This window comes from Patagioenas fasciata, chromosome 8 (genome assembly GCF_037038585.1).
Source record: "Patagioenas fasciata isolate bPatFas1 chromosome 8, bPatFas1.hap1, whole genome shotgun sequence".
In the NCBI taxonomy this organism is placed as follows: domain Eukaryota; kingdom Metazoa; phylum Chordata; class Aves; order Columbiformes; family Columbidae; genus Patagioenas; species Patagioenas fasciata.
In genome coordinates this window covers 24,005,360-24,028,494 of record NC_092527.1, presented here as the reverse complement: position 1 = coordinate 24,028,494, position 23,135 = coordinate 24,005,360, and the positions used below count along the sequence as shown (strand labels likewise).

General features: G+C 45.8%; 1 protein-coding gene across 2 annotated transcripts; it reads right to left on the bottom strand.

The window, feature by feature from the left end:
• Window positions 1-2,421: 2,421 nt before the first annotated feature.
• CXCL12 (C-X-C motif chemokine ligand 12) lies at window positions 2,422-21,187 on the bottom strand. 2 transcript variants are annotated; one of them, XM_065843800.2, is made up of 5 exons: window positions 21,030-21,187; window positions 15,645-15,762; window positions 12,244-12,330; window positions 8,482-8,579; window positions 2,422-6,551 (listed from the first exon to the last, which is right to left on the bottom strand). In XM_065843800.2, the coding sequence occupies exons 1-5, from the start codon at window positions 21,088-21,090 to the stop codon at window positions 6,520-6,522; spliced, it is 396 nt and encodes a 131-aa protein (XP_065699872.1). In that variant the 5' UTR covers window positions 21,091-21,187; the 3' UTR covers window positions 2,422-6,519. The 2 variants fall into 2 exon arrangements, with proteins under 2 accessions (XP_065699872.1, XP_065699874.1); XM_065843802.2 differs by lacking the exon at window positions 8,482-8,579.
• Window positions 21,188-23,135: the final 1,948 nt, after the last annotated feature.

Here is a 23,135-nt window from a genome sequence, read left to right as displayed (position 1 = left end):
AGGAAAGAGTCCTACCACCTCTTTCGGAGAGTTGAGGTGGACCAAAGAGCACCCGCAAGGCTGAGAAAGCAAGAAAATGCTGATGACTAGCAGAGAGTGACAGACAGCTTTAAACCAGCAAGACTTGTTGATTGAGCTGTGTCAACTGCAGCTGAAAGGAAAGAGGACATCCTCAAAGAGCCAGAGGACAGAATGAAGAACAAATAAGAGTCAGGGGAAAAAAGAGGCAAAAGAAGAAACTTGGGGGTTTCATACATGGAAAAATCACCACTGTGAGCATTCCTGCTGGAGGGGACTTATGTGAGCAAATCACCCTCTCTGGGGCTGCATGGAGCAGGGACAGAGCTGCAGCCTTCTCTCACTGCCATGCTTCTGCCCCTGCAGCTGGAGGGCAACCTTAATGACCAAAGACCTTTTACCCCAAATCTGTTTCCTGTGTAACAGCAGGAGTCATCATCAGCCTCGGTCCAAGCAGAGCTGGGATGGCTGATGATGTACTGGTGTTATTAATCACAGGCTGAGGAATGCTCCCTTGGAGCTGGGGCTTTCTGCATATGGATTTCTGAGGCCAGAGGGATCATTAGCTCATCTCATCTGATTCTATTGGTAACAGAGGCAACAGAATTTCACCCTGTGTCCCCTGAGAGCCTAGGGAGCTGTATGTGGCTAACACCACAACAGTGCTCAGACCTGCTCTGAAGACATAGGAAGGACTGGTTCTTCCCCTCATTCTCTTCTGGAATGTATTTCAAAGGCTAATCTGTTCCACACTTAGGAATCCGTTTTCAGTTTTAATTTCTCTGGCTTCAGGTTCTAGACCTTCCTTTTTTGGTTTGGTTTGGTTGGTTTTTTGTGTTTGTTTGGTTTGGGGTTTTTTTCCCTTTATTTTCTTTTTTTTTTTTTTTTCTTTTTTTCTCTATTTTGCCTTTGCTAGTCTCAAAGCTATGCACTTGTTCTGTCTGTGGGACTCTTGGGATGACTTGGTTATAAAACAGGGAGATATTCACCAGAAGCTGGGACTGACCCTTGTCATGTGGCATCACAGCAGCTCCTGGGCAACATCCTCAGTGGCAACATCCCCAGCTGGTCCCAAGAAGGAGCATTTCCCATGCTGTCTTCTGTCAGGATGGCTGAGACCATGAACGCAGATTTCCTTCAGCTTGCAAATGTTGGAAATCTGCCTATGAAGAGAGCCAGATGTGCTAATAAAGTGGTTTCTCCACTAATTCCTAGGCAGTTCACAGATACATTGCCATGATGTTTTGCTGAAGAATTAAGAACCAAAACTTCCACATTCAAGAGAAAAAACCTGATGGAAGTCATAGTAAAGTGCTCTATGTAACATGGAGCCTTTTCTTGATATTAACATGTAATGTAGCTAATTACTCACAGTGGATTTCCCAGTGGCCTGGGAATCTCTCATTGACCATCTGCACTCACAATTACCTGCTCAATTTTTCATGATCTCTTATTAAATTCTTGCTGGATTTGCAGAGGAATAATCAGTCATCTGAGTTTCCTTTTTCCATTTTTACATGTCTTTTGCCTTGCATCAATTTGGCCAAGAAATATTTATTGAATAAGAAGCTCAGTAAGGCTTAAGCACTGTTTCACTGTTATGAGACATTATATTACCCCTAACTTTTGCTCCAGCGAGAGCTGCTTGTGGTGCTGGGATTCACCTGTGTGGCAGTGGATGAATGGAGGAGAACTGGCATGTTTGAGCAGGAAAGCTTTGGAGGGAGCAGGGTGACCTGAGGAAACACTTCCCTCCTACCATGGGGACTCAGAGATGAGTGAAGGCATTGACAAAAGCCAGTTTTCAACTCAGGTTTTGAAGCTCACAGCAAATTCCCTATGGCATTATCCATGTTAGCGTTACACCTCCAGGATCTCAAGCCAGTCCTAAAAACCTCAGAAACATTCCTTACTTCAAACTGAAGGTTAACCCTGTTGTGCCCTAAAAAAAAAGAGCCCAAAGGAGGGTGTTGTTCACAAGATCTGCTCTTTTGTCAAATGCATAACCCGGCACCCATCAGGCTCTTCAGAGAAACTCCCATCCCTTCCCCCAGCACAGATGACGATGGCTTCCCTGTTGCTAGAATGAGTACAGCTCAAGATTCCCAGTTCCACTGAAGTCAACCTGCTGCAGGAGACAAGTTGGAAGAAAAAAAGAAAAAGTTTAGGTTTCTGTTTGGGAAGAAAATGGTTAAGCCTTTCCTTTTGAAGATGGCATATTTGCCCCTCCCTGCCAAATCCTGTGGCCACTTTGCCTCAGGTTCCCCACACAGAGTCTGAGCCCATGGGGCTACACAGAGGCATCCTTGAAACTGGACACTTAAACTACATCTGAATGTTTTTTCTGTTGTGAACCTTTTAGCTGTTTGTATGTGAGGAAAAGAAATTAGAAATAAGTAATAATTTCATTTAGATAAACATTTTTATTAAGAAAATGTTAAGTGCATACACATTTATGGGAGAAATTACAACAATATAAAAGTGTTTATTTTCAAAATATTCTATGAAAGGAGTAATTTCAAAAGCATAATATAACTCCTTCAGAAAAGCTGCCATACAGGAACACAAATACAAAACCCTTTTCACATTATCTGGGAAGATATATTTTTTTTTACTTAATAAAAAAATAGAATACAGTATTTACCACATTCTGACAACACCAAGTTCTTAAGGAGTGGAAAACAGGAGGTTCATGCAGCCCTTTAATCATGATACATTTTTTCTTCTCTGTGGCCACCAGAGTTTCATGTTTGCAGACAAGGCTTGTCTTGATAGTATGTTGGTAAAGAAAATAATTCAGATTTTAGATTATGAGTTCTCAGAACCCCCTGGTTACTATAGGTCACATCACTCACAAGTTGCCAGAAAAAAAGACTCTCTAGATGCTAAAAAGGGGAAATGGCAACAAAAACTTCTATAGGAACTGCATTTTCCAAAAAATGTGTATCTTTCACTTCAAATATAGCCTTCATTGCAAAATGAACAATCACCTTTGTTCAAACACCTTAGTTAAAAACACATCAAAAAGTCACCCTTCATTCTTCCTTGGGCAGAATTCGGATAAGATATACATACAAGTGTAAAGCTAATATAAATTAAAAATTGGCACAGCAATAAATACCATTAATTCTATTTAAAAAAGAAAAAATCCAACCTTAGGATTCGACAGCTGCACTTTGAAAATACCACACATGATGATTTCACATTTATGGAAGCTGCTTTTTCAGCACCAGTTCAGTGTTATCTCTTCCCTCCTTTTCACGTGTGGTCCCTGTGTCACTCCCATCTGCCCACACTTCCTTTCCCTGATTCAATCTTTGGTCAACATCTAAAGGCAGAGAGAAAAACCTAGTGCTCCCCTTGAATGGGTTTCTAATGCTTCTTAACCTGCAAAGACCGTGGTCTGCAAGGGAGGAACAGTGTGCCATGCACAGGACAGCACAGGGAGCGAGGGGCAGCCAAGTGATGGATTTCTCTAGTGTGAAGGGCATGGCTGTTCTTCCCATTGTATCATGAAAATAATGTCAGGCAAAAAGCAAAGCTTCCTACTCAAGGTTGAATTTTGGTCCAAAGAATGAGAAACTTTTCACCAGGTTCTCACTAAGTCTTCAGCTACTCCTGGCCAGGTCTGTGGCAACCCTGCATTCACACTGGGCTCAACCTTGCTCCAGGCCAGTGAGGGACATGGTGCTAGCTCCCTAGAGCAGCCCCATGCCCTGAGTGGTCTTACCTATAGCTGTGTCAGGGCCCAGGTCACAGTGTAAGTCCCAAGAAATGCCCAAGGCAAAGAGCCCACGAGGCACCCAGACAACCACCACCTGGCTGTCAGTGCTCCCTAGCCTTGCAGGGAGTCCCTTCCTGCTGCTACTCATGCATTTCTCCCAGGAGCAAATGCTCTCCCTTTAGCACAGTCTGCCCCTGCGATGCCCACTAGTGTGGCACAGAAGAGAAGGTTGTCAGGTGACCCCATTTCCTGCAGTACCTCCACTATCTGGCTTATACTGTCCAGAGCTGAGACCCCAGGGTTTGGCCAGGGTGCTCCAGCACTGCCCATCTCAATGCTGCTATCAAAGTAGTCTGTTTGCCCAGGCTGTAATGTGGGGCTGGCATGTGCCCAGAGACCTTTCCCTGCTGGCATTGACCCCACATGCACCCCCTGTTAACGAAGCCCTACCTACAGCAGGGCTCTGGCAAGACTGTACAGTCACATCTACCCACCCCATCTTTTAACTTGAAAACTTATGTTTCCCCTAAAAACAAAATCTTCATGGCCTCTATAATCATTAGCAAGGTATGCTGCTGAATCAAAATTAGGATTATTTAATTATCTTTTTACTCCAATGAGAACTGATCAGATCTCAAGCTGTCCTTGGATGGGAAACACCTGTGAAGAATGCACTGTCCTGGGTGAAAAGGACAAGCTCCCCACCTGTGTCAAAACCAAGTTTCTTCCACTCTTTCCCCAAAGTCATTCTTGGCTTTGACATTCAAGTGGCCACCTCTGGCAAACCACTAGCAATTGTGGGTGCATCTGTGGGGACAAGAGATGGACCCTGGGATATAAAGTACAGTGCAGGGTGGAGACAAGAAACTCTGGTTTTCTTATAACAGTTCTTTCGGTCTTTACCTTTACAACAGACGATCTGATCCTACTCACATTAAATCAACACTCCAATTCTCATCAAGTATAGTGGTATCAGACCTTTCAAAATAGAGACACAATATACTTAAAGCATCAAGTTGGTAATGATAATAATAGAAGGAATGTCAAAATCATAACACATACATTTTAGGCACAGCAGTTGATTTCTTCTTTAAAGCAAATGAGGTGATATGGTCCCAACTGAAGCACTCTCTGTAATAGCACTGTTTTGCAGAGAGGAAAATACTTCAAAGATTTTTACCTGAATCCACATAGAAATAAGGTAGTCTCTGGCTAGCCAAAGTGCCTCTTAGGCACAGAAGATGCCTGCCACAAAAAGGAGTGCTTAGTGAAACACTCAATGTTCCCAACACAGGCTGCAAAGAGGGAGGTTTCCTTTTGAAGTAACCCGCTCAAAAAAAGTACAATCTTATAACATCTTTTTGTTTACAATACACACACAGATAGACACAAACACAAGCATTGTGCTGCACAAATGTGCTTTCCCTTGGATCCAGGCGCAGAGCACAATGTGATTATTGCAGTACTCCAAGTGTCTTTCCATACACTATATAGCAAAGACAGTGCATATACAAGTAAGAATCAGGAGAAAGACATTTCTGGCTAAGAGAGGGAATTGGTGCAAGAAATGGTACCTGTCCCCAGGTGTACTTTGCAAAGGAAATTGCAGAGGCCATCCTGTTCACCAGCAAACAGAGCTATGACCACTGGTGAACAGTGTCGGCCTTCATTTCCACATCTGGGAAACACCACTCCTTCCACAAACTAGGCAGACCATCTCTTGCCCAGGCATCTCTTTTTGCCAAAGATGTGGCCACACATCCTCTTCTAGGTATCTCCGGAGTGATCAGAGATGTTACTGCCCTCGTGTATGTGTGACTGTTCAGTAGCCAAGGCTACAGCATCATTGGTGAAGGCTCATGTGAATGCATCTCTGCATACTTCAGTGCAAAGCTAGCCAGATGAGCTGATGCCAACTCCTGTGGATGAGTGGGAAGAGACACCTGGTGCATGGCAGCATATTCGACTGCTCCAGCGATTTCCAACATGATTGTGTGGTTAGACCTTTAATAACCCATTCCTTTTTGTGCTAAAATTTGTCATCAGAAACACAGGAACATAGGAAATGCCAGGCGACATCAGGCCAGTGTTGTGGCTCCTAAAACACACAACTGCTACAAACCAAGTACTAGCACCTTACATTGACCCAGTTGCTCACAGCTGTAACCAAGGTCTCTGATCTTCAGAGAAGGGCTTCAGCCCTGTAGACCTGAGTTTGATCCCTTATACAATATACCTATAAATGCCACCCACAGTAACGCTATTCACATTCATCAATGACTGATGCCTTTTAGCCTTCCTATGTTCTTGGCCTTGATGACTTCTGGAGGCAAGGAGTTCCCCCACTACTTACACAACATCATTGCACTGTACAGTTCATGTCCTTCTAGGTTTAAAACTCCAGGAGACTTGCATGAACCAAAAGAAAGTTAAATAAAGCAGGACCTCTACATAGCAAAGGAAATAAAATATTATATAATAACATAGGGTTAGTTTAAATTCATATCTGCCCTCAGTGCTAGGTAATAAAACAACCTGTATAAAAACATAGTTTTTCTCAAATAGTTACATCTTACGATATAAAAATAGCACTGTGAAAGCAAGCCAATTTGCGGGGGGGAAAAAAAATCACAAAAAAACCCAAAAAAAAAAAAAAAAATCCTTTGGAAATGCATGAAGCGTTGCTTTTGTGCTGCATGATAACAGTGAAATGTATTCATTCCCTAATACTGGTTATCTGCTCTCTGGGTCCTATAGTAAGAAATCCTGTAGACGGCTTACAATGCTTGCCTCTTACATCTTGAACCTCCTGTTGATGAAGAACAGAGTGAAACACTATTAAGGTTTATTTCAGTTGTAAAAGCTTTGATATCAGGCCTAGTCAATCAGCAAATCTGTGTCTGGACTAACACAAAGGCATTTCTTTTGCAGCCCCTCCAACCAGTATTTGTTAAATATTTTGGGGAAAGTTCTCCACAAGGAGCTACTGCGACCCAGCAGGACAACGCCAGCAATGGGAGTTATTTTGGGCAGGTTGTGCTCGTCACAGTTAGTAAGGTGTTCAGAGCTAACTTAGGAGGGACGCTGGCTAGGAAGCTTATTCTGGATTTGAAAGTCAGAGCAGAGAATTATAAGTGGGCAAAGAGACTCAGGAGGTAAAAAAAAAAAAAAAAAAACCAAAAAAACAACAAACACCACACACACAAAATAAAAACAAAAAATAGCAGGGAAAGGGGGGATTAATCATTTGTAAGCAGTCCGGTAGTGGAGCAATTGACACTGGGAATGCCTCCTCTACGTGCCCCTACCCCACAGCTGTGCTGGAGATCATGGACTGCAGCTCCACAGGGTGCCACGTCTCTGTGGGGATGGAGGAACACAGAGGACAGTCCACGCTCTGCTCTTGTTGGTGTTCAGCTGCCACCATGTCGTGGTTGTAGACCAGAGGTTGCTGAGTGTACTGCCCAGCCAGAAGCCATCCCTGTGGCTTCCCTGTTCTGGGACCTCACCTGCTGTGGGCAGCTGGGGAGAACATCACAGCTCATGGTGACCAGCTGCCCAGGGAAGGTGGGGTGGCAGAGGGTGAGCAGCCACGAGCTGCATAGTAAATGTGTGAGGCATTAAGTGTTAAGGTAGGGAGCTCAGGGTAGGAGGCAGACAAATCAAGTCTCCCGTGATCAGTGTGAGCATGGTACCCAGGGGGAGTGGTGGGTTAGACATTACAGCAAAGTGCAAGTGTACTGTGTGCAGGGTTCACTCAGAACAGGGAGCCAGGCTGTGCTGGTGGCCTCTGGGTTTTGTCTGAAGTGACCCTTACTTCTGGTCCAGGTTGATCAGCCTTTTGCAATATAGATAAGGTAACTAAGGCTGAGTTACAAGTGTTAGAGGGTAAACACCAGGTATTCAAAAACCCTGATGTCCCAGCATGTCTTGTCTAGCCTACAGGATCAGGACAAGCTTCCCATTCAATACCTGCTGGACAGCTAAGACTGTGTGACCACAGTCAGAGACAGTTGTGGCTACTCTCATTGAAGGTAGCCTTGGAAAATTCATCCAGGCATAAAGAGGGTAACTTAAGTCATGAGCAAAATTTTCCTCTTTGAAGATACATTTGCCAATATTCCACACCAGTAACCCTGCTTCTTTTTGTGCAGAAAGGCAGGACACAACACCTTGGTGGAAAAAAATAAAATAAACCTGGGACATTCAGAGCATTGGCATATGTAACACTGTTCTCTGGGACTTGCCTAGCATCTCCCATAGGACAGATGTCAACCACTCACCAATGCATCGAATCATGTTATCACCACCTAGTGCTGCATTTGTCATTAAAAAACACCAGTGACAAATTCACAGCTGTTATTTATTGCTTAACTCTGTCAATTTGGTATTGGAAGAACATGGCCAGCTAAAAGTAATATGGCTTCCAAACCTTTAACCTCTTTTGACTTTGGTTTTTCCTCAAGGTTATTTTGTCCTCTTTAGGTGTCCATTTTCCCACCTGTAAAATGGGAAAATTTTCCCACCTTTGTTGTGGCTGAACTTTGACCCTGTTTTAGTAATTTTATCTATATAATACTGCTCTGCAGGGAGGTTACAGATGTTATCCTCTACAAATATGAGAAAATAATGGAGGTCTGGACAGGCTAATATATTTGCCCAGGATCACATAGGATGGTCAGTGGAAGAGCAGGGACTTGAACATGAGATATCCCAGCTCAGAAACTAATGCTTCCTACCATTCTTCCTCCCTGGAGACTTTAGTGGTGTTGCACGGGAAGGGCAGAGTGGGCCCCGTTTCTTCTGTTGCTTTTTTTTATGAGTGCGATGACGTGGTCTAAATTAAAAGAAAAATACAAAAAGACTGCCATGAATTATCCATATACAAAGGCCTTATTCACATTTATCCTATGATCCCTTCCCATCTTGTTGGCAGGGTGCAAATGATTATAACGTCCTCTTTTGTATACACTCTGCCTCAGAGGAACGCTGGGCAAATGAAAGTGCCCTGGTGACAGGACATTTGCAAATTCTGAGGCCAGAACAACTCTTTTCCCCAAAACACCAAAGCTCCCCAAAATGCCTGCCGGAACTTGTCAGCCAGGAGCCTCACTATCCACACAATACCCCCTGAGCTACAATGAAAGCAGAGGAAGACTGGATTTCTGGCTTCTCACCCAGCATTCCCATTGCCATCAATGAGAACCAGTGGCTACTCTATAGGATTTGTGAGCATTCGGTGCCTTAAAACGAGGTGGTAAAGATAGTCACCTACATTATACCACAGCACATGTGTGGTGGGGTATTGGAAGGTAGTTTTTTGGCATCATGTACTTGAGCCCTTATTTAGAAATGAGGTCAGAAATTAGGAAGAGCTGCCACACCAGGATTTACAAACACTATGAAGAAGGCAGCAGTAGGGTTTGGCTCCCATCACAGCCAGCCCCTAGGAGTTGGGAGTTTCCTGTCTCCCAGTGGGCACAAGGGAAAGTTTTTTTCCAATTTGTTATCTTTTCCTAATCCATCAGCTCTCTCATCTATGCCAGCAGTAGCCACTGAGCTTAATGGACTCCAGCACCTCAGAGTGAGGGAACTTCTCAGGTGGGACTATATAATGTGGCAGTAGACAAGCTGGTCTCCGTTTATTTTGGGCTGTGTTAACTCTGCAAGGGCATGGTTTTGCATATCCTTGCATAAAGGGAGAAGAAAAAAGGAAAGGCAGTCAATAGACTGTAAATGATGACTGAGATTGCCTGGAAGTGATAAAGGGTCTGTTAGATATTTCAAGAAAACACTGATTTGCCCCTTGTCTATTAAATGGATGAACATTGAATGGTGTTGGACACAGCAGCCGCACAATGATTTTTAAAGCCAGTTAAGGAATCTGGATTCCTGACAGCCTGAATGTATTTTACTGATGTCTCATAAGTGTGTCTATTACATGGAGATGTGATGAATATCAAGCAATAATAAAGGCTAAGCAGAATTAGTGAGCAAAAAAATTCCCTACTGAAAACCATCTCTGGTCTCACAATCAACTGCATTGGACTACTATATTCTATGAACTTTTCCTTACCCTTAGCTGCAGATTATAACACAAAAGATATTCTCATATTGAAGCACTGGTATAGATTAAAATGTCTTGACAGTTTGGATTTTACTTAAGCAATTACAAGAGCTCTTTCTACAAAATGTATTGATTTTATTCCAGAAAAATAAATTCCCATGTACAATTGGGTTTTCATAACATGAAACAATTAGCCATTTTATTGCTAGTGCATATAGGGTAATGTCACATTTCATACAATTTCAGTACAAGTGAAAAAATATAATATATGGCTGATTGAAATTGATAGCTACATTAACATTTATAGATCTATATATATTTATTTTACAAGTTGTTAGTAGTTTAGAGGGATATCGGTGTTTTAAACTACCAACATTCATATGGCTCCAGTTCAAATATATGAATTGTTTGATGCGCTATAAATATATTCCAAAGTACGTTTCATTGAAGAAGTCAAAGCTGTGCACTAAAATATGTCAAAAACATGCGTTGTGAAAATACTACAGACAGAGCATTGACTGTCTGTGGAGCATGAAAATGCCACTGGTGCTATCATTACTAGTTGGAAAATGAAAACAATGTCATGATTACAGGATTAGGTGATGGAGATACATGCTTCCTGTCATCTTATTTCAGCAGAGCTAGGACCAAATTATCTTCTGTTACTCAATGTAAACCAGGATGAAGTCCACCAAATTAGCAGAACTGCTTCTGGATTAGCATTAGGTAAACAAAACCCAGCATCTGGCTGGAGATCAGGCACAAGCTCACTGGTTTCAGTAGAGCTGGCCCTAGATCTTCACTAGTGGAAGTGAGAGCAGAACATGTACCAGCTGAGCTGTTCCCCTAAGTTAGGCAGGCAGGATCAGAGCACATAATCACATTTGTCCAACCCTACAAATTTCTTAAGTGCCTCCTAAGTTTCAGATCTTATGAACAGCACCAAGGGTTCATTGGAGCTGACAGCAAGCAGAAACTTAGGCAGGGGCTTGAGAACTTTCCCAAGCTGGAAAACAAAGTAGCCCGAGCCCCTAGGATAGTCAGCATGAGCCACATCCTGCTCTCAGGTTCAGTTGTGCCTAAATCCACAGCCATCCTGGCAGCATTAACCTGGATTAACTCTGCAGAGAATTTGCCCAAAGGACAAGAGGCTGGGTGCTGGCGGCAAAGAAGGCACTGAGCATCAGATGAGATGGGATGAGCTGTCAGAGCTGGAATCACAGTCAGTTTGTTAGCTGGCTTCCTTCCCTCCTCCTCCTCACTCTTGGCCCCAGTGTCATCCTGAATGGGCCACATGGAGGAATCTCGCAATCTCTGGAAGCATTTCTTGCCTTGCTTATTGTAAAAGTACAAGGGAACAAAGTTGTTGTTTTTTTTTTTTCCCAATTCTACCCCTTGTTTGGCAGATGCATTTGCAAAGCAAATAGTGGAAGGCATTCAGCTACCTGTACTGCCTCACATCTGCCCTGAGGCCATACCCTTCCTCACATTTCTCCAAGAATGCATTGCTTTTGCAAATGACTGGATTCCAGCTCTGTCTTTACCCTACAGATGCAGGGGCACAAGGTTCAGCATGGTTACAGCGGTTACTGAGGGATGGGAATGTGGTGGCAAGGGTGGAAGGGGTACTGAGTGCACAGGTAGGCTGGCTGGCCAAAATACTGCTGGAGGATCAATCGCAGGGGCCTGGGCAAGCAAGGAAATGCTTTGTACCATCACAAGTCATCCCAGGAAGGCTGGAGCCCTCCCCTGCTGCTCAGCACAGAAATGTTCTCTGTGCTGCTCTTCCTTAGTGTAAAATTGAACTAAGATACGCTGGGTCCACCTTGGGATAGCCTTGATCACCCACTTTCAAAGGGAATAAAAATAGATTTTAAATGTTTGAATTTGCCCAGTGTGGCTGGTTTTCATCTGGCCGTGTGGGAGAGCCTTATTCATGCAGCACATCTTGCCTTGGCCAATATGAACAGCACTCCACACTTACCAAAACAGAAACAATATTTAGCATGAAGACCCCCTCAGCCTCAGCTGCCTGTGCAAACAGACTCCCAGTGTAACATGGAGAAGGGGCTCCAAAGAAACTGGAACAATATAGATTTTTAAGTCATTGTAGTTTGGCTTGAGGAATAGGGGGCATAAAGGAAGTATTTTCCTTGGGAGAATGGCTCTTTTAAAAAAGAGGATGAGTTGGGGAACCCAGAATGGACTCATTAGGACAGATTTTGCCTCAAATCCTGGGAAAACTCTCCCTTTAACATTTAGGATATACTAGAAGCCGTTGTTTTAATACAGACTAGGTCAACTCCAAACCCATCTTCAAAACAATATCTGATTCCACGAGTAGTTTGTCCATATGGTAGGAGCCAGCCCTCAATGTTCTACCCTTTAATAACTCTGGATGTTAGTTGTTAAGTCCATTTGTCTCTTGCCTTACTTGTTTAAAGCTTTCTCCAGATATTCCTGGATCCACTTTAACTTGGGATCAATGCACACTTGCTTGCTGTTGCTCTTGAGCCTTGCACTGCCAAAGGAGAAAAGTCAGAGTGAGTCTAGTGTGTGATACTCCTCGGTCCACACCCACCTCCCGATGCCTGATCTTGCACACAGGTTTGCAATTCTATTAGGGACAGTAGAGCTATGTCTTCCTTGAGTGTCAGTGCTACTCTAAGTTAATCCATGAAGAGGATGGGTTATGCCCACCATCCTCGAGGTACCTATTATAAATAGCCCTGGTTTCAAAGCACTGTCTCTGATGCTGATTCTTGTGGTCTGTACTGGGACGCATGTGGGGGTGGGACAGATACAGAATTTGAATCTAAGTTTTCCAATTCATACCTGGGCTGTTATGAGCTCAGTGCTGACAACAGCTAAATTTCACTTGGAAATACTGACATGGTAAATATAGGTCATTTTCTCAATTAATTAATTAATAACAGCTTTTGGATTCAACCCAAAATTGAAGTTTCACATGTTTTAGGGACAGACACCAAATAATACCTCTTGGATGCTCTGAAAGGATCTGGTCACTCACTAGCCTTTTGTTTTATACAAGTCTGAACTAACAGTTTGCAGGCAGGAAGACAACTGGCAGTACCATAGTGGCGGAGGCAAGTTTTTCCTCATGTATTTGCTCGGCACTGGAAACAAAAGCAGAAACCTCCTGAGGGGTTTCTCCTGGGCATCCAAGCTGTACTTTGCACACCGAACTGTTTAGCTAATTTGAGTTTCCTGTGAAACTGGCATTTGGGCTATCTACGTCTTTTCTACAGAAGCAGTATAAATAGCCTTTCAGCAGGTCTGACCCTCCAGGGATATCAGGGCTTCTTGAGAGATCTGTGATCTCCCACATTCCCCAAAGTGCTCTGCCACTGCTTCAGCTGCTTAGAAACTTCCTCTTAAACAGCAGTTTCATGGAAATGCCTATAGGAATAAGTTCAGTGCTTTTTAAAGTATTTTGCTGGATGGAAGCCAAAATGTTCCCTGCTTTATAAAACAAAATCTGCAGAATATGAAACTATGGTGTAAGAAGTAACAGGTCAAAAAGACTCCTTGGTCTGAAGTTATGCAACAACACAGCTGTAACATAAACACATCGAAGATTCAGTCTTGCAAGCCCTGTGCCAATAAAAAAGATGAATGAGCCTAATTCATATTTCCCTTACAGCAGTGCCAAGCTGGAGTATTTCCAGTGGAGTGATACCAACAGAGAGCAAGAATGGATTTGCTGATGTTAGCAATGCCTGGGAACTCTTGAGCTGGCCTCACAGGGTACAGAACCAAAAGCACACGTAACCAGCCTTGGGCCACATTAAATGCAATTCCTGTCACCCAGGATTTTTTTTAGACACTTAATTCTGAGCCTGTTAACCCTTGTTCCTTGTACAGTCATGGCAGAGACCTAGGCAATTGTATGGAGTATTAACCTGAACTGGTTTAGGTGTCTACTTTAAGATACAATTAATTGCATGCAAAAAATGCCTATTTCCCCATAATGAAAAGCAGGAAAATTAGGGTGAGCATTGTAGAAGTAGACATTGACAGAGCAGATTCCTGAATTTGGAGAGATGACTTCCAACAGAAGCAAAGACAAAAGCCTGCTCTTAGGCTTTTTGTTCAGGTACAATTCCCCTCAACCATAAAAGGGACTGTAGTTGTGCAAAAGTATCCAAAAGAAACCAACCAACCAACCAAAACAAAACAAAACAACAAAACAAAACAAACAAACAAAACCAAACAACTTTAAACTATTTGATTTCATTGAGATTCTCTATTCCTGAAAACAGTAGCTTCTAATTACAACTCCACTGTAAAATGCCTATCCACTAAATTCAGAGTGTGCTTACAACCACCAAGATGAGTAATTTGTATGTTAGTTTTTATTCCATTTCAGCTTCTGTTTTGATAAAGACCTAGTTCGAACTCATGATGTTTCAGGGGTATTCGGAGATAAGTTTTTAAGTGCCTTACTTTTTAAAGTAACAACCATAGGTTCATGTGTTCTGTGTGCCACTAAATCATATTGCAAACATGAGCTGTTTGTGTTTCTGCATTTCATACTCCTATGTATTTCTAATTACTATAATCCCATGTTAATTAAGAGACAAATGTATACTCTATCCTGTCTTAAATGCCTGTCATTTTCTTGAAATGGCTCCAGAAAATTCCAAATCCTCTACGAAGTCTTAGTGCTGGGACCCTTATGACATCCATTTACAATCCCAGAGCACAAATCCATACACTACTGCATTTTGGATGCTTGCCTCTAAAATTGTTTATAGGTAGAGATCAGAGTTAGTCACAGCTGGTTTTGCCATTTTTGTGAAAGGAAATTATTTCTCAGCTGAGTCTTACATTTTTCTCACCGTCTTCTACCAAACCCTAAGGCAGAAGCATGCATGAGAAAAAGTGTATGATCTACCCAGAGTGGTTTAAAAAAGGAAAACATTATATGAATAAAAACTGGTTCATGAATGGAGGCATGCTGTTCAATATATCTGTAGATTCCTGAGAAATCTCATGCAACTGCATCAATTTTCTGATTACAAGAATGTTTTGCGTGACAAAAGATGGATTTCTAGAGCATGTAAGTTACAACTGGAAGGGCTCAACATGGATCAAAGACAAAACTAGTGTTAGGAGCACTGAGCAGAAACCCTGTCTAGTCACTAAGACCCTATTACAGAGACTAACAGAAGCTGATGGCAGTAGAGCTCCCTTGCAATGAAAAGATGAATGCTAAAGTTTTTCTTCTGAAGATTCTAAATTTTGAAGAGAGGAGAGAGGGGGTCAACCAAGAACAAATGAACCAAAAAGACCTTCCTAAAAACACAAATACTCAGAAGTCTACAACCCTATTTTTTTCTGAAAATCAGTGTTTCTTTTACAACAAAAACAAAGAAGTTATTTTCCGTGGGGAACCTATAATCTCTGTCCTGTTGTGATCTGTGATTTACCAGAGTCTGTCAGTACCTCGTGTGTCCCTAGATCAGCTCAGCACATGTTAAGGGTCTGTACCTCCTGTGCAGGCTACACAAAATCTGGTAATTCCTTTTCCCTGTTTATCTCCTTTCTGTGGAGAAGTGGAGCATTAGAAGACTCAGACTATAGTAAAGTCTTTTTCTCAAGCTGTGAAGTTCCACATCTAAGGCAATGGACATCCTTTGTGTGAGGCAAAGCAAGATCCAGCTGTATGTGACACATGGGGTGAAGAGATGAATTGGAAATAACGGCATGACACACAGAACGAATTGCAGCCACCAAAGCAGGAACCAGCTCTGTGACTCTTCCTTTTGATACCTGAGATTTGCAACCAGATGAAAAGAGCAAGAGACTTACACAATCTGAAGTGAGCAGTTGGGTGTGGAGAGGATTTTGAGGTGCTTAATGTTGGCTCTTGCCACGTTGCTCTCGTAGAATCGACATGGGCACCGGTAAGTCAGGCTGACAGGTTTCTCTGTGAAACACAGGGAGAGAAAGGACACATTACTCACTCTTGCTCCCCCATCAGCAGCACAGATACACAGACCAGGGCTGACAGAAACTCCCTCCAAATATGCAGGTGAAAAAAAGCAATAGAAAAGCTGTAGCTTTGGGAGGGCATTTGCCCACAGCTCACAGCACAGTCCCTTTACCCCAGTACCCAGCCTTTCAATAATGATGCGTGGGATTTTGGAAGACAAAAGAAGAGGGAGAGAAAATGGAGATAAGTAAAGAACAAGAGATTAGAATAAGGAACTGCTCCATTGTGCAGTGATGCTCCTGGTAATTAGACAAGATAAAGGCCATAAGAGGGGGCACTTGTCCTCGGTGTTGTTCTTGCCAAATTATTTTGACCCGAGGCCAAATTAGAAGGTAGCTAGAAGAAAGCGATGAATTCCAAACAGTTCAGATCAAAACGGCTCAGCTCAGGTGCAGGCTTTTCACGGGGGACTTACTGGCTACAGAAAAGCCCTGAGTCTTTCAGGCTTTCCCAGGGCCCAGCAGCTGACCTTTCCCACTACAGCCAACCTTTACTCCCAGACGAGATGTTCACACGAGTTGGTGCGAGATCACAGTGATTTCACAGGAGAGATTTGGAGTCTTTTGAACTCCCACCCGGTGGCAAAGTAACAGCAATCGTGGAGATATTTATCGGGCAGTGGGCTCCTCATATACAAATCAGAGACCACCAGACTGGCTAGTCACTGGCAGCACTAGGGACAGATTAATTCTTAATGTTTAGCCCTCTAGGCTAAAAATCAGCAATGAATATGCATGCAGAACTGATCAGCCTGGCTCTTACCACACCCTCTGATGCAGTCCTTCTGCTACCGGATTTCTCCACGGAAGAACTTAATTACAGGCAAATAAGTGCACATAAATAAGGTCTTCACTCTGTATGTAAGCTTCAAAGCCCCATGCACACTAAAATACAAACACAGAAGCCTTGCCTGGAAATCTAGGAGGAGCTGCCTAGGATTTTAAACAATTTCTCAGTGGAGCAGTTTTCAGCCTCCGGGAGGAATTAAAATTCATACTCCTAACCCATAAGGTCTGGCTCATGCTGTAGATGGTCAGATCTACATCTGACAGGGCTTTAGATCCCACAAGGCAATCTGATGCTCTGTTTATTTAGCCACACAGACACACACCCAGCGTCCAAATCCAGTTCCCTTTAAGACAGATGGAGAGCTAAAGAGCAAAGAAAGGCTTGGAATCCCTGAACTGCCATCTAGAAAGGTGAGAAAAGAGACAGCTTTTCAAAGTGCAGTGGATCCGCAGAGATTGCACACTGCCTGTCTCTAGCACGTATAACTGCAGACAACATGGTAAAATCACTCTGTTCTCAGAAGGGAAAACCCTATTTTCCAGGTGTCTCTACTAAGAGATGAGCCAGAATCAGATCCCACAGGCAGATAGGTAGACATGAGAGGAATTCATCAGTGGAAGCAGAGTTCCACCAAGATCTGGCCTATAAGTTAACAAAATTGGAGGACTTATTCTATCAGTTTTATGGCAGACCAAACAATTATATCCTCTATGAGTTAATAAATGGGAGGAGAAGGTCCCATCTGCAGGATGAGCCTCACAAATATGCACTAGACTGACTAATGTTAATGTGGAAAGGAAAGAGAAAGGCACTAGGATTTCCCACTGCAAATCTGTGCCTGATAGCTACACATCAGTGAGTTTGTATTTGAAAGGAACGCTGAAATTGAATGCAGTCATACTACAATGCTCAGCACAGCTGCAGTGGAAGTGGGTCTGCCAGCTTGTACCAACCAAGTTTAAGCAAGCTTTACCCTAAAGACACAAGAGATGAACTGTTCAGATCTGTGACTTGGGAATGCAACCCTGCCCTCTGTGAGACTGGGAGGGAGACTTAAAATCCCATCTCACTTGAAATTAGCAACAGAGCAAATTTAACCGTGAGTAACACGTCCATGAGTCCCAAGTTGTTCCCTGGCATCCAACACAGCAAGAAAGAAGGGAAGCCCCAACATTCAGTGTTCTTCTGACACCCCAACATGAGGTGGAATGACAGCTCCCCTCCCAGCACAAGAACCCCTTTAGCATTTCTGTGCCCCCAAGTGATGATCAGCAACAGGCACCAAGCACCACAGAGCAGCAGCACAGGCACTGCATCTGTTCTCAGCATCATTTAGAAGAAAACAGTGTGTCCTGCCACTGTCCCTCTAACACTCTGGCTCTGAGAGATCGGCTTTAGCTCACTCTGCTCTCAGCAAGGCTTAAAATCGGGGAAAATTAGTGCATGTGGCATCTCCGAACACATGAACCCTTATCATCCTAAAGTAGAAGGGGGAAGGGGCCATTTGGGGGCCATATTTTGGTCTTATCCTGAGGCTGACAAACATCTTCCTTATCTCATTTCAAAATTTGAAACAATTGTCCCATGCACACTAAAGCTGATTTAGTCATTTATTCTACAGGTTTGTACTGCATGAGTTAATGCTCTGTGGGTTCTCTGATGTCTAACAAGCACTGAGCAACACTGAAGCCTTGCTCTCAGCAGGATAAATTCATGTAGTCTGTTAATTGCAATGTTACTTTAAAACACTAGTTTTCATGAAACTCTCTGCACATAAAGCTTTTAAGACCTTTGTCTGTCTGGCCCTTTTGGTTAAAAAGGGTCAATATAGTCAAAAGTTACAGAAGAGCCGGAGGCTGTTCAGACATCTCAATGTCATTCCTTCATCCTTATTTCCTCAGACAAAAAGAAAAAGAGAACACCTCTTTTGATCTTGACTAGAAGGGTATGAAAGGTTCTTGGTGTTGAGTGGTTTGGGTTTTTTTAATAATAAATAGTTTTATTGTTTTCTAATTCCAAGCTGAGTTTTGCTGGCTCGAAACACCCACTTTTACTGGCAAATTCTGTCTAGCAAGAAAGCACTTGCAAAAATCTCCCTCACAGAGTGGCCACTTACCAACATTGGATGGTACCTTATTGGGATCTGGCTTGCCTCACTCAGGCTGGAACTGGGCACAGTAAAGGAACAAGTGAGTTGCCATGTCTGCCACAAAGTTACCACCAGTAGCTTTCTGTGTCACCTGGAAAGCTCGGGGTGCTTGAGTGGAGAGGGAAGCTCTATCCAGGTGAGCAGGCTGAGTGTGAACACACAACACATTTCATGGAAGCCTTGTTTTACTTCTGTTCATCCAAGGGTGAATTTGTCAATATCAGGGGAGGGCTGGCAACTTTTAAAGACTAGAACAATTCAATTTCCCTGGGTTCTGAGACTATGATAGGCAGATACAGCTTTATCACAGTGGCTAGGAAGAATTCAGAGTTCACCTGACCTCCAGAACAAGGTAGCCCTGCAAGCCCTCATCTGGATCAGGGCTGAGAGCACTACATGGCATGCAAAGTCGTAGGCAAAGAACTGCACTCTGATCCCTGCAAGCCGGTGGGGTCTCTCTCCTTAGGTTAGTTTTTCTCCAACATTTTAAGCCATTTCCTCACGCAAGTAGCCAGGTCTCGGGCACGCTTATTCTGTCATGAGGATACCTACTGTCATTTGCTGCCAGCTGAGGAGTGCTGCAGAGCAGGGAGCAAAGCGAGGTGCAGCCGTGCAGCTCCGCCAGCCCCTCCGCCCTGTGCTGAGCGCTGCCCGAGGAGAGAGGATTTGAGGGGGAACCCCTGAGCCCCCGCCGGCCCCGGTCCAGTATGCCTGCGCCTCCCGTCCGGGTTGCAGCCCCAGTGCAGGCCGGCAGCGCTCTCCCACCTCGCTGCAGACCCACATCGAAGGGGGAGGAGAGCCCTCTCTGGGTGCCCGAACATCATGTCCTCCGCGGGGTTGGTGGCGAAGGGGGACGAGGGGTCGGAGCTGGCCCTGCCACCTACGGCCCCCGGGGTTTGCCTTCGCTACCTGCACGATCGCTTCCCAGCCCGCAGCCCCAACGCGCCGGGGACCAGAGCCCACCTGGCCGGGTCTGCCTGTGGGAGTCTCTGGGGAGGTGCTTGCTCTGCGCTGGCTTTTTGTGTGCTTCCCCGGGACTGGGCTGCTGCTGGGACAGCACTGTGAAAAGGCATTGGCAAAATGATCGAGAGCAATTAACTCTCTCAGGCTAAACAAAGAGGGCACCGGAGGGCATCCTCTGCCGCCCTGGGTGGGGAACACCCAAGTTTCGGTGAGCCAGAATGGGAGAACGGTACGAGAGTGGAGTTTGAAAGGACGCTCGTTACCTAGCTAGCAAGCTTCCGATGAGGGGACAAAAGGCGGCAGATCTCTGCCAGGCGAGAAGCCAGCCGCAGAAGGAGCGCCGGGAAGATGCTCAGAGGCTGCGGGAAGGACCCCCGTCCCGCCACGCATGGGCAGCGGGGCTGTCCCGCGCCGTCCCCGCTCCTCTGGAGCTCCGCGGCACTGGGCTCCCCGCTGCCCGCAGGAGGCAGAGCCAGAAGCGCAGGTTGCCACGGTCTCCGGGGCCGCCCGCGCCCGGCGAGTCCCAGAGCGGGCAGTCAGAAAGCAAGTCGGCCAGCTGCCGCTGCGGGCGTGGGTGACAGGCGGTACCGCGGGGCCCGGCGTGGGGCGGGCGGGCTGTGAGACGGCGCTGCACCGCGGTGCGGGAAAGGCGGCTCCGGTGTCGCTGCCTTAGCGATAATTGCCACCGCGGCAGCACTCGTCGGCTGGCAGCCCGCGTTTCCCTAGACCTCTCGTCAGTGCACCTCTCCGCGCCCCTCCAAAACCTCTCCCTGCACCCTTGCAGGGGGTGCAGTGAATTCCTGCTGAGTGACCATTTTGACGCACTTCTGCCCTGATCGAGGTAAGATAGATCACGAAGAAGGACAGAAAAGGAACCGAACAACCGCATGTTTCTCATGTCTTGTAACTTCTCGGGTTTTTTTAAGGAGAAATCGATACGCATATTTTGCAACCAAACCACCTCCCTGCAGACGGAGTGCTGTAGAAAGTCTTCCCCCAGCCGATTTCAATCTGGGCTAAGTTTGGCAAAGAGGACCGCTTTAGTCAGCCTTCTTTTGAAGAAAGTGAGCGAGCGAACCAGGGAGGCAGAGCCTGCCCGCTTCCAGCTCACAACAGCTATCGCTCGGGGATCGCCAGACGCGCCAGAGCCAGGAGAGCGGGCGAGCTGCGGGAAACGGGGGGAAGAACGGGGATTTCCGCGGGACCGTCGCCCCCGGCCTGGCTCCCTGGAGCCCGGAGCAGCAGCGGTGCAGGCGGCGAGCAGGCGGGGAGAGCGGCGGCGTCCCGGCAACGCACTTACCCTCCGAGAGGCAGATGATCGCCAGGGCGAAGGCGAGCAGAGCCAGGGCTCGGAGGTCCATGCTTGGGCGGCTGACGGGGCGCGAGGCAGAAGCTGGACTGCTGGTCCCGGCGGCTGCGGCGCTCTGCTGGAGTCCCCTCCGCCCCTCCCTCTATAGAGGGGCCGGGACCGCCGGGGCTGGGGGAGGGGAGCCAGGGGGAGTAGCTAACTTATGATTTATTGCCCGTGGCATGTTATTACATCCTTCCTCTGTCAAAAATGTTTGGAAATGAACCAAAGGAGCGAGGGCTCCTCTCTCCGCTCCGTCAGCCCGGCAGTCTTCCCCCAGGCAAAGCGCTTGTCGCAGCAGCCCCGCGACCCGAGCCGGCAGTGGGACGGCAGCGGCGGCGCGTTCCCCCGCGGTTCCTCCCGCACGGCGGCAGAGGGCTGCGACGGAGAACCGGGATCACGGTCACCCCATCCAGCCAGGACGGGGGAGAAAGTTTCCTCGCCAAACTATGTCAGCCAGGTTCCTTTTGGGCACCCCGGCCACGCTGCTCTTGAACCAGAGCTGCTGGAGCTGGGACAGCTGTGGGGAGGCACCCTGTCACGTCTAAGCATTCACACCAGGAAGAATAGAAAAATCCGTCTCCACTCCCGTGGGGGCGAATCTATATTTACAGTGGTGTCTTGGACTTCAGATCCAGTACCTCATACGAAGCATCTTCCCCGAAGTTTATTTGGGGAGTTTTAGGGACGGCGGGAAGAGAGAGCGAGGCTTTCAGTTTTTGCCTCCGCATGTTCGGCTTAAAACACCACCTTTTCCCCGTATTAGCTGGACCCCAGTTGTACATTTGCTGTCACAGTTCTCTTCCTTTGTGTTGCAGATGCCGTCAGGCACCCTGGCACCTCGGCTGAAAGCCCGACAGAGCTGCAGAGCCGGGAGGTCTAAGGGGTGACGCTTACCCTGAGCTGTTACAGCATTGTCAAGTGTAATTGACTTAAGCATGTCCTCGTTGTCTGCAGTCCAAGCCCACAGGGCCCTGTTTGTAGTCATACAATAGTTTAAATAAACATCGAGGCTTTGATTGAATTTGGACCCCTCGGCTGCGTTTAAAACAGGTGCCCGTTGGGACAGAGGGAGGCCGAGTGGGTAGAGCTAATACTGGTCTTGAGTATTTACAGGACAGGTCCACGATACTACCAAAGACAGCAGCACAGTCAGATTATACCCTGAGTAGCTTCAAACTCAGCTGCAGACTGGAAATAGGAACCCAAATACTGTGCCTGTGCTGTTTCACGTAGCGGAGCTTGTTTCTAACACCGGGGCAAATGCTTGCACTGACACTGCGCCGCGAACTGGCTCCTTCCCTGACACACACTGGTGAAGCTGTTTCTCACATCCAGCTCCCTAAACCTAGTAATTTGGATTTCTTGGTCCCTGCTTACCAAGGAGCACTGAATTTGTTTAGGCTGATCTTGCTTTCCCCTCTTTCTTTTAGGTAAGCTAGCATAGTAGCGCAGGAACCTGATGCACTGAAAGAGCCCATAATCATATAATGAGTGCTGTGAGCCTGGCCACAACTGCTGTGACAGTTGTGACATCCTGCAGGGATGCAAGAAGTGAATCCTAATCCCACTGCAAACACTACTAGGAGCACTGCTGTCCCACCAGTGCTCTGGCTGGCGCATGGGGATGTTCACACTGCCCTTCACATGAGTAATAGTGCATCTTTGCCGTTGCTACAGGCACAGAGAGGAGCAATTCAAGGATCTAATAAAAAAGACTGGATGGATGCAGAATGAGATCAGAGTTAAATCTGAGTAGCAGTCTCCCCCTCGGCATCCCCAGACATATATACATGTTATAATTGAAGGGGAAAACTGGCTGAGTCCCAGCAAATACCTGGACAGACCTTTAGAGCCCACTTGAAGAGATGCAGCACACAGATACACAGGCTCTCCCTACACCCCTCGACAACCGAGTGCAGGCAGCTTCAAATAGGGCTCGCACTCTCCTTCTTAGAGCTGGAGGCTGCCCGGTTTCCCCGTGCTGTCCTTCTCTGCCAAGCCGCCTCTGCGTGGGAGACGGCGTCTCCCGAGGAGCAGGGAAAAGGAGTACCTGGG